General features: G+C 42.1%; 1 protein-coding gene across 1 annotated transcript in view; it reads right to left on the reverse strand.

Annotated features, from left to right (window-relative positions):
• ppp1r37 (protein phosphatase 1, regulatory subunit 37) overlaps window positions 1–11,083 on the reverse strand; it is a 51,648-nt gene extending 40,565 nt beyond the window's left edge. Inside the window, exon 1 of the mRNA XM_070438368.1 lies at window positions 9,140–11,083. Within this exon, the coding sequence (XP_070294469.1) occupies window positions 9,140–9,860 (721 nt within the window). The 5' untranslated portion in view covers window positions 9,861–11,083. The remainder of the gene's footprint in view (window positions 1–9,139) is intronic.
• Between the last annotated feature and the right edge of the window lie 285 nt (window positions 11,084–11,368).

Genomic DNA, 11,368 nt, shown 5'->3' on the forward strand with positions numbered 1-11,368 from the left:
CAATATTAACTTTTAGCCAAACAACAGGAAATGTACACTGAACAAAAATATAAAATGCCACCAGTTCATAAATAAATCTGTAAATTGAAATACATTTATTACGCTCTAATCTATGGATTTCACACAACTGGGAATACAGATATGCATCTGTTGGTCACAAATCTTTTTTTYTTTTTTTTTAAAGGCAAGGATCAGAAAACCAGTCAGTATCTGGTGTGACCACCATTTGCTTCATGGAGTGCGACATCACTCCTCATAGAGTTGATCAGGCTGTTGATTGTGGCCTGTGGAACGTTGTCCCACTCCTATTGAATGGCTGTGCCAAGTTCCTGAATAGTGGCGGGAACGGGAACACCCAGAGCATCCCTAACATGCTCAATGGGTGACATGGCTGGTGAGTAAGCAGGCCATAGAAGAACTGGGACATTTTCATCTTCCAGGAATTGTGCACACATGGGGCCGTGCATTATTATGCTGAAACATGAGGTGATGGCGTCGGATGAATGGTACGACAATGGGCCTCAGGATCTTGTCACGGTATCTCGGTGCATTCAAATTGCCATTGATAAAATGCAATTGTGTTCGTTGTCCGTAGCTTATGCCTGTCCATACCATAACCCCACCTCCACGTGGCACTTTGTGCCGACATCAGCAAACCGCTTGCCTACATGACGTCATACCATCTGCCATCTGCCCGGTACAGTTGAAACCAAGATGAATCCACGAAGAGCATACTTCTACAGCGTGCCAGTGACCATCGAAGGTAAGCATTTGCCCACTGAAGCCAGTTACAACACCGAACTTCAGTCATGTCAAGATCCTGGTGAGGATGACGAGCACGCAGATGAGCTTTCCTGAGACGGTTTCTGACAGTGTGGTCAGAAATTCTTCGGTTGTGCAAACCGACAGTTTCATCAGCTGTCTGGGTGGCTGGTCTCAGACGATCCCGCAGGTGAAGAAGCTAGAGATGGAGGTCCTGGGCTGGTGTGGTTAGATGCGGTCTGAGGTTGTGAGGCCGGTTGGACGTACTGCCAAATTCCCTAAAACAATGTTGGAGGTGGCTTATGGTAGAGAAATTAATAGGGATGCACAATATATCGGTAAGCATATTGGAATCGGACGATATTAGCTAAAAGTGGCAACATTGGCATGTTTAGTTTAACACAAAACCAATGTAAAAGCTGATGTGCATACCTATATAACATAGATAGATGACGTAATGACGGCACACAAAAAAACAGCGTTACACGTGCAACACAGCATTCCTAACCTAGCGCACAATGTCTGCTGTGTGGATATATTTTTACATTTCAAAGGAAGATAACAAAAAGGCCATACGCAATGTTTGTGCTGCTATGATTTCCAGAAGGGAGAAAGTGAAATCTTTCAATACCACAAACCTAATTACTCATTTGAAAGTGCATCACCCCCTGACGCTGAGCGACTACTTAGAACAAAAGGGGAACTAAGTGCACCCTTCCAACAACTAAACAAGTTAACTTCTTATGGCTTGGGGGCAGTATTTCGACATCTGGATGAGAAGCGTGCCCAAAGTAAACTGCCTGTTACTCAGGCCCAGAAGCTAGGATATGCATATAATTGGTAGATTTGGATACAAAACTCAAAAGTTTCCAAAACTGTTAAAATAATGTCTGAGTATAACATAACTGATATGGCAGGCGAAAACCTGAGGAAAATCCATCCAGGAAGTGGGATTCTGTTGATGTGGGTATTTTCAATTGAATGCCTATAGAGTATCTAATGGGTTAGGACCCAGATTGCAGTTCCTATGGCTTCCACTAGATGTCAACAGTCTTTAGACATTGTTTCAGGCTTGTTTTCTGAAAAATGAAGAAGAATGAGACCTTTCTCTCAGTGGACTGTAGAATCATGCAGTGCTGGTTTCGTTGTTTTTCCTTTCTATTGAATACGCTATTGTCCGGTTGAAATATTATCGATTATTTAGACAATTGACAACCTGAGGATTAATTATGAACATCGTTTGACATGTTTCGACGAACTTTACCGGTACTATTAGGATTAGAGGTCGACCGATTAATCGGAATGGCCGATTAATTAGGGCCGATTTCACGTTTTCATAAGAATCGGAAATCGTTAATTTTGGATGCCGATTTTGCCGCATTTTTTTTATTTTTACACCTTTATTTAACTAGCCAAGTCAGTTAAGAACACATTCTTATTTTCAATGACGGCCTAGGAACGGTGGGTTAACTGCCTTGTTCAGGGGCAGAACGACAGATTTTTACCTTGTCAGCTCAGGGATTCAATCTTGCAACCTTACGGTTAACTAGTCCAACGCTCTAACCACCTGCCTCACGAGGAGCCTGCCTGTTACGAGAATGCAGTAAGAAGCCAAGGTAAGTTGCTAGCTAGCATTAAACTTATCTTATAAAAAACAATCAATCAATCATAGTCACTAGTTAACTACACATGGTTGATGATATTACTAGTTTATCTAGCGTGTCCTGCGTTGCATATAATCGATGCGGTGCGCATTCGCGAAAAAGGACTGTCGTTGCTCCAACGTATACCTAACCATAAACATCAATGCCTTTCTAATAATCAATACACAGAAGTATATATTTTTAAACCTGCATATTTAGCTAAAAAAAATCCAGGTTAGCAGGCAATATTAACCAGGTGAAATTGTGTCACTTCTCTTGCGTTCATTGCACGCAGAGTCAGGGTATATGCAACAGTTTGGGCCGCCTGGCTCATTGCGAACTAATTTGCCAGAATTTTACGTAATTATGACATAACATTGAAGGTTGTGCAATGTAACAGGAATATTTAGACTTAAGGATGCCACCCGTTAGATAAAATACGGACCGGTTCCGTATTTCACTGAAAGAATAAATGTTTTGATTGAAGCAACAAAACCAAAAAAGTTGGCTTTCAATATAAAAATGTCACCTGTCAATAAACAGCTGGACTCACATGCTCCCGCTTTCTCCCGTTGTGCTATTTTACAAACAATAGCGTGACTGGGCTCAACTGTTCTGGAGAACTACAGTAAGCTTCATAATGTAAAGATGTGACAGATGAAATTAACGTGATCTGCTTTATCTTCTAACGTATTGCACCCCCCCCCCGAGCAACTGGACTGACATCCCTGGGCTGATCCAAGGCCAGCAGCTGACTGACCATCTCAGACTGAGTGCTGTTTGTCCCCCTGGACCACGTCTGGCCCCACTCACTCAGGGACACACATGACTGTGAGAAACAAGCACACAATGTCCAGGCCTGGCTGTCTAGAAGAAACCAGCACAACCACAACTTTCTCCCTCCTGAAAAGTCAGCAGGCCTGGATTTGGTAACGATGTCGATCCAGCAACAGCGGGGAATCAAGTGCTCCAGAACCACATTGAATGTGATTATGAAACAATGCTAATTTAGAGCTAGCCTGCTTGTTAATAATTAACAGAGGTCACTTAGCGGAGAGGCTAACACAGGGGAAATGGACACATTTCTGTTTCTCTCACTTCCCAAATGGAACGATTTCACCTTTAGATGCAGGCACTGTTGCATTTTACACCAATGTAATTTGTTAACATCTGTGTATAAGTGAATTAACGTGTCATCATAACAGGTCATAAGGACCATCTACTCCTGAGGAAGCAAGATAAATATTTTCTTCCATCTTAGTGACGTGTTAATCTGTAATTAATTGTGGCGGCAGGTAGTAACCTCAAGGTTGCTAGATCGAATCACCGAGCTGTCAAGGTAAAAATCTGTCGTTCCGCCCCTGAATGCAGTTCACCCACTGTTCCTAGGCCGTCATTGTAAATAAGAATATGTTCTTATCTGCCTTGCCTAGTTAAATAAAAGGTTAATTTAAAAAAACATTTCAATTTCAAGACAGCTTCACTGTAACTGTGATGCCACTGAACAGCAACACAGTAGCTGAGGCATTGTCAGGCAAAGAAGGATTGTAATATCATGGGCTAAAAACAGCATGACTGAACTGGCTCTCCACAGGGCCGTCTATTTATAAGTGAGCAGGCATTTTGTGATGAGCGTCGGTCAGCCCTGTTTAAAACAGATAAGAGGGGTGGTAGGTGTTTTATGTGGGAAGCTAGCCATCCCTCAGGCAAAAATTGTGCTTCAATAGCCTACAGTTTCCAAAAGAGAAAAATGATTTAGGACGGATGTGGCTGAAGAACAGTTTTTAGTACAAAAACAAGGTTGTCATCCTAAACGCCGCAAACTCCTAGGGGCATGTTGTTTTCATAAGTGGAGCAGAGCAGCTCCCCCCTGTAAACACACGGGTCAAAATGGTGGCCTCTGACTGCACTGGCTGCAGTCCCATGGTCCATGACTAAAGTTCAGACAGACACACAGTTAAGGGGCAGGGTTCATGTCATGACCCCAAACTACAGGGGCAGAGCAGGACAGACACAGCACAAACAGTACACAAACGCACTACAAACTGCAGCCAAGAAAAAGTGTTGGCCTAGGCTAAACAACCAAGAGTTAAGCCTCTCAGGTCCAACTTTGGTCCAAAAGGTACATCATTACTGGTGCCAATTTCCAAGTGGGCCTTTGTGTTGACATGAGATCACATGTAGGCTATGCAGCTTTCTACATTTTATTTTATTAATGGTTTCACTTATATTCATAACAAAATGCAGTGTAGCTTAGATAAGAAATTCACTTTTTTTTTTTGTTGAGATGTAGCTTATTTGTTTACAAAAGCCGAATATTTACAATTGTCAACTAATCTAATTTGTTTATGTCAATAGAAGAACCAACAACAGCCCACATGCTTCTTGCATAATGTAAGGCAGTGGTTCCCAACCAGAGTTACTAGGACCCCTGGGGGTACTTGGCCTATCCACAGGGGGTAGTTTAGAATATTAATGAGACTGTAGGCTTACTGATAAAATGCACATGAGGGGGTACTTCCGGGGTACTCCGGGCAGAGCAAAATTCAGTTGATGGTACAGTAACCGAAAAAAGGTTGGGAACCACTGACGTAAGGAGTCGGCACATGAGTTTCCCATGTAAGCCCGAGAGAAGGAGAAAGGAGGGACGAGAGAGGGAAAGGGGAAGAATGAAAGAGGGAAGGAGAGGGAAAGGGAGGGAGGAGAGGAAGCAAAGCTGCTAAGAGTCACACTGGGAAGTTCAGGAATCTGAGGAAATGATGCAACATGTGCCCAGCCAGGACTGAAGGGAAGGGACAAGCTCTACAAAACAAAGAGGCTAGGACTCCTTGTACAATCTCACTGCAGGGTGACAAACAAACACTATGTAGGGAGTAGAGTCATCTATCAATTTGTTCAGACTAAAATTCACCTTTAATGTTAACAAGGCTCTACAAAACTGAGTGGATCTGTACTTCAGTGGCAAACCGCATAGTGATCCATCCACATCTTCAATGCTTTGAACTAGCGAAGCATCGCAGAAACTAAACAGACACAATCGTGAGACTGTTACCCTAGTGGCCACGTAACCTGTGACCATTCTGAACATGTCAGCGTGTAAGACAACAAGGAAAGGCTATATAACTGCATGACTTGTAGCTACTTTAACAACTAGGCCTAAACCATTATGGAAATAACAGCCTACAGTTTAGTCTAACACTGAGTAGCATCCCATCGCTGGGTCTGGTGGAGAGAGCAGCACCAAGCACCCGTTTGAGGCCAGTTTTGTTCCTCTTGATGGCTAAGACGAGGTTTGGGCTGTGAAGAGCTGATCCTAGACCAGCGAGTCAAGGAAGTAACCAGGCCGGATCCGTTGTGGCGATGATGAGTTCAAGTGAACCATGAAGAGGCTTGGGGGCGGGGATGGAGATACATTTCATTTCCTGGGCCTCAGCTCAGTCACTGCCTATCACACCCGCTTAGACACACTTCTCCATGAGTGAACATCACCCGGAGAAAGACTGCTAAATCAGGACACAGAGAGAGAGAGAGATCTGGGCTAGGCCTACTTCTTCATGAAATAGCAGTGAAGAGGATGGAAAGACAAAGACAGACAAGGATACTGGATGGGGATTGAGCACAATGCAGGCTTGTTACGAATACTAGGCCTATGCCTCAAACTTCCTGGGATGTCTAGATCTGGATGTTTCAGATGGTGAAAATTGAAATAATGAACGTGTTGAGGGAGTAAAACATCAGTATACAACATCACTCAATCTTCTGCAGAACCCTTCAACAGCATGACTGATTCACTTACAATAGATGGGTTATCATCATGATTAAAGCCATTTAACATTGGCCTGAGTTTTATCTACCATTTAGGGCTGGGCGGTATACCGTATTTGACTATATACTGGTATTTATGCACGAACCGGTTTGAGATTTTACTTTATCTATAACTGCATTTCAAAGTTTGGTCTGTTAAATGTGATATGAAACTCTGGTGTATACAATGTCAGTTTTTATAGTTTACTCTATTTTCTACTTAAGTCATCTCTCCTCCTTTCCTGCATGCCGCTAACCACACCAAGCCCTGCCCCGTCACTCAAGGAGAGAGCAGTTGCTCGACCACAGTGTCACGAGCACGTGCTTGTCGTTCACTTTGCATGGTCAGATGGATGCAGCAGTGTTGGTGACATGCTGCTTTCTACAAATGTTCTATACACAAAACTAATAGTGTATCTTACTCTCTGTAAACTATCTGCTAGTTTGTCTTTTCTTAGCAAGGTGTTCCTAAAATAATTTGTGTTAGCCGCTAATGCTAATCACTAGTTAGTTGGCTAGCTAGCTTGCTAAAGGTACCAAGGGTCAGAGCAAACACAGCTAACTAACACTGCCTGGTACCAGTGCTGGTGTCGGCCTAGATAAGCATGTTTGTGCAAGGCTATCTTATCTTAGAGAGTAATAGGCGAAACATTCATATGTTGGCTAGCTAGCTACATGAAGAAAGAAAACACGTAATGTAACATCTAATTAGGTTCACCTGGAAACACTGACCAACACTTTGGTTCCTGTCAATAATTCCTCCCTGGTTTATTAATTCGTTGTCATGTCAAACAACAATGAATTCAAGGTGCTGACCACTCTACTCCAACTATAGAATTAGAATAATCATTATATTTCCATGATTCCAACAGTTCAATTAACTGGGCCTATATTTCATGCTGTGTGGCAGTGTGGAAATGATAATAAAACTGCAGGAAACACAGAAATGGATGAAAATGCTGACAATTTTTGTTTCGTTTTGAACAGTATAAAAATGGAGAAAGACCCATTGAAATCACTTAGAATGTATGTGCTGCCACCCTGGAGTCATGAATGACTCAAAGCATATTTAGAACTTCTATTATTAAAAAACGTCAAATACCATCATAAATGTCAACGATATTGTGATATGATCTTTTGTCCTTATCCCCCAGCCCTACTACCATTTAGTCCTTCTTACAGTTGGCAGAGTAACTGACATGACTGATAGGATTGTATTGATAGAAATATAGGAATGCACTCACTGATCAAGATAACAGTCATATCGCTACCCTAGATGGCAGAACGTTATCTTGAATCATGTGATATCCCTGGCACCCTCCCTCTCCGGGCACTGACCCTTGAAACTTAAACTGATAACTTCTTGTCGACCATGGCTGTAACCTCAGGAACCCCATGATGTAACGGGGAGAGACGTCTGCGGCTTGCGGCCTGATTAAGTTTAATTTTCACATGCCCATTCGCCGTGAATAAACTCATCGAAAGAATTCCTGTTTAGACGTGAAATCAAATTACACAAATTAGGGTTTTTCTAGTCATGTTCTCCTATCTAGGAACTAACGTAAAACAAATTGAACTGTGTTGAGTTAGTGACATGGCAAATGTCATCCACTTGACACTCATTGTACATGACTGTCTGAGTAGGTTTGTTTTGGTGTAAAAGTACTATGACATTATCCATAGAATTTCAATTCAATTGAACATGCATGTCAAACTTACTGCTTTTTTTGTAATACCTGAAATCTCCCCACCCGACCCTCCTACGTTAAATAAACCTAGTCTGCAAGTGCTTGGGGTGCCTACAGGGAATGTTCAATAAAGAGAAACTGCAGAATCCTTAAAAGAATAAACACACAGGCATACAAATACTTGTGACTGAGAGTCCTACATGATTTGTTCTGTATGCAAAACGGAAAAACAAATTGTCCATTCAGAATTAGTACACCTCTACCCCCATAGCAGATGTAAGGAATATCACTATAAGCCACATACAACAACATAGGCTAATACTGAGATGTTTTCACTAAATAAACACTGCCCACTACTAAAACGGCATTCCTTTAAGGAGTGCCTGGTCTGGCTGACGACTAAGACACACAGACACGTCTAAGGGAACTTACTTCATTTTGAGCTGGTGGAGAAACTCATGTGGAACCATTATCAAATGAATAAGAAAGAAAACAGGGATGACGCCAACTAGTGGGCCTTTTAGTCCTGAAGACATCAGTGACAAAATAAAATGATCTGGGTGTTGAACTAGCTTTGGTCCCCACCTTGTATTCTGATGTGTCAAGACATTTGTGTAAGTTGATTCAATTCTTCATTTTTACAAGGGGGTCTGACACATTTATATAGGCCCTAGGTATTGCCTGGGGATGACATCGATATGAAATGTATAATGGTGTGATCGCATGTTGGGGTCCAATGGTCACCATGGAAGGCAGAGAAGCAAGACCGAATGAAACAATCCAATAGGATTCACTAAAGCGATACTACGATACCAGATATTTCATGGCAAAAAAGATTACACTAAACTCTATGGCCCTATAAAAAACTACTTTGTCAAATTGTGGGTGCTATAGCTTGCAAAATAAACAAACGTGACTCTAGGTGACAACATAATGCTGTTTGTTTCTAACATTACGAGTGTTTTCATCAAGAAATTAAATTTGTGACAACCCTACAATCCAACACTAAAAGTGCAAAGTCTGGTGAGTGCAAAAACCCTCTATTAGGGCAGGGACAACAGAAAGGTACTATGTGACAGTGTCCCTCTGCCAGTCAGGGAGTTCAAGAGCGCCAGTCTACACTGTGTGGCATCCCCAGCTTGAGGTCTCAGCAAGGCTAAGGACACCATATAAACAAGGCCTAAAAATATATGAAAGGGTCACATCAGCAGATATTGCTTAGAAAATTTAGTGAGAAATTACCATGTCTCCAAGGGTCCTTGGGCTCCACTGCTCCAGAGACAATATCCTCATCTGAAGGAAAAGTCACCCTCTTGCCATTTTTGTGTTTATCATCCCCCTCATCCAGGGCTGGAGAGAGGGCCTCTCCTGTGGCAATGACAGGTGGCGAGTCCTCCTGTTCTGAGGGTTTATCAGGTTCCTTGTCCGTGACAACATCTGGGGTAGATGAATCTGGATTGGTACCGCTTGAGAATGTCTCCTCTGCTAGGGATGGGCCTTGGTCCGTAGGTTCTGACTCCAACATGCCACTTTCATCCAGGCTCAAATCCACACTAATGTCCATATCCCCACCATCATCCCCTTCCTCAATAGCAAACATGAGGGCCGATGGTGTTGGATCCTTGATACTCTCCTCTTGGTCTTGGTCGTCATTAGAAACGGCAAAGTCAGAACTGACTATTGCAGGGGTATCTGGGACGCTGTTGTTCTTATTCCCGTTCACTTCGTCGATTTCTAGTGTCTCTTTTGACCGGTGGTTGTCCTCCCCCCGCGGGTTGTCTGTGAGCCTGGCTAGAGAGGATGTGTCGGCGACCTCGGTGCCAATGCCTTGTTTGCACAAGTCTCCATCCATCAGTTCCGAAATCCGGGGTATGATCTCTTCCGAGTTATTGGTAGTATTGTCATCGACATTACTCTTCATTTTGACATTGCACAAATCTAGAGCTTGCTCCTCGATATTCATATTTTCATTTCCAGGAAGATAGTGTTCGGCAATTGATCTAGCAATTTGACGGGATTCGAGAACTCTGCACTTGACAAAAGGTTGATTTCAGTCTAGCCTTTGAATGTTGGTCTTTGATCCTAAAATAGCTAACAATTTGTAATAAGTACTTTCATCAAGAATGTTTACAACTTTGTTTTGACATGTCAACAACGACAATATAAAGTGCATTCTGAGTGATAAAAGTAATTGATTGACAAAACAGCTATTTGTTCTCACATGCACAACTATTTCAAGATATAATTTCTTGACTGGTTTGATACGTGATGCGTGCCTGCAATTCAGAATATTTATAGCCTGAAATTGTAAGTCAGAAAACCTTTGATAAATTGACCATATCACAGGTCCAGCAACTGTAAATAGTTGTCAAATTATCAAGATCTGAAGGCAACACACCGTGTCAAACGACTGTGACAGACAAATCCTAACCGAGAAATAACGTATTATCCTGCGACAGTAGCTAGTCTCAATCTAGTTTATACTTCTTTGGCTAGCTAATTTAATGCTAGGTAACCACGATAGATATCAATGAAGTGCATAGATAGCCGTTTTTAGTTACAGTATTCTGTATTTTGTTTGTCAGCACACTCTAAAAGTGGATGTGGAAGCTAGCTAACGTTATAACTATATTTTGGGTGACCATTTAACGTTACCTGGCTAACTAGCTAAAACTGTACAATCGCTCACGGTGCCTCCATTACGTTAGCAAAATACTATGTATTGTGCATTAAGCAAACTAGCTACCTAGATAAAGTAGTTACCCAACAATGACATCTAGACCAGTTTAGTTTTACGCACCTTTCGGTAAACCCAAATACTTCGTTTTCGAGTTTATCATTCAATTTTTTTTTAAATGATTTCCTAATGTCGCTCGCGGTCTCACCGGAGCACCTCGCATCACAATCCCCGAATAGGCAAGGAAARAACAAGCGTCATAGTCCGGAGCATGTTTCGATCGTGCCCCAAATTATTTAACTGTAGAGCAATACTCTCCTTTTTGATTGTTATTGTAAAACAAAGACGTGCCGCTTATTGACGTTCCCCGAGAAGCGCTTGAATGTATATATGCTGTTTTATCTCCTCGTCCTTGTGCTAGCTAACGTTAGCTTACTCAAGTCCAACAACTGTTTGTTGTCTCTACGTCATCGCAAATCCATGGGCATGGGGGGGGTTCACTAGTTACCACAGCCACAAAGTCAAAATTGGTCTTAATTTAATATGGTTAGGTATAAAGCATGCAATCAGACTTGAAGAAGAGAAATTGTAGAAATGGGCGTGGTTTATTGCTTTGTGGCTGTGGTAACTAGTGACGCCCAGGGGCATGTTCAGTAGACGCAACGTAGCAGAACGCTGCAAATAGAATTGTAATACATAGAACGGTCGTAGGTATGCTAATATTTTTGACATAGAACACTTCTAATTCATATCTTCTATTTCTATTTGCAGCGTTTTAAAATGTTGCTGAGAAT

This window comes from Salvelinus sp. IW2-2015, linkage group LG4p (assembly GCF_002910315.2).
Source record: "Salvelinus sp. IW2-2015 linkage group LG4p, ASM291031v2, whole genome shotgun sequence".
In the NCBI taxonomy this organism is placed as follows: domain Eukaryota; kingdom Metazoa; phylum Chordata; class Actinopteri; order Salmoniformes; family Salmonidae; genus Salvelinus; species Salvelinus sp. IW2-2015.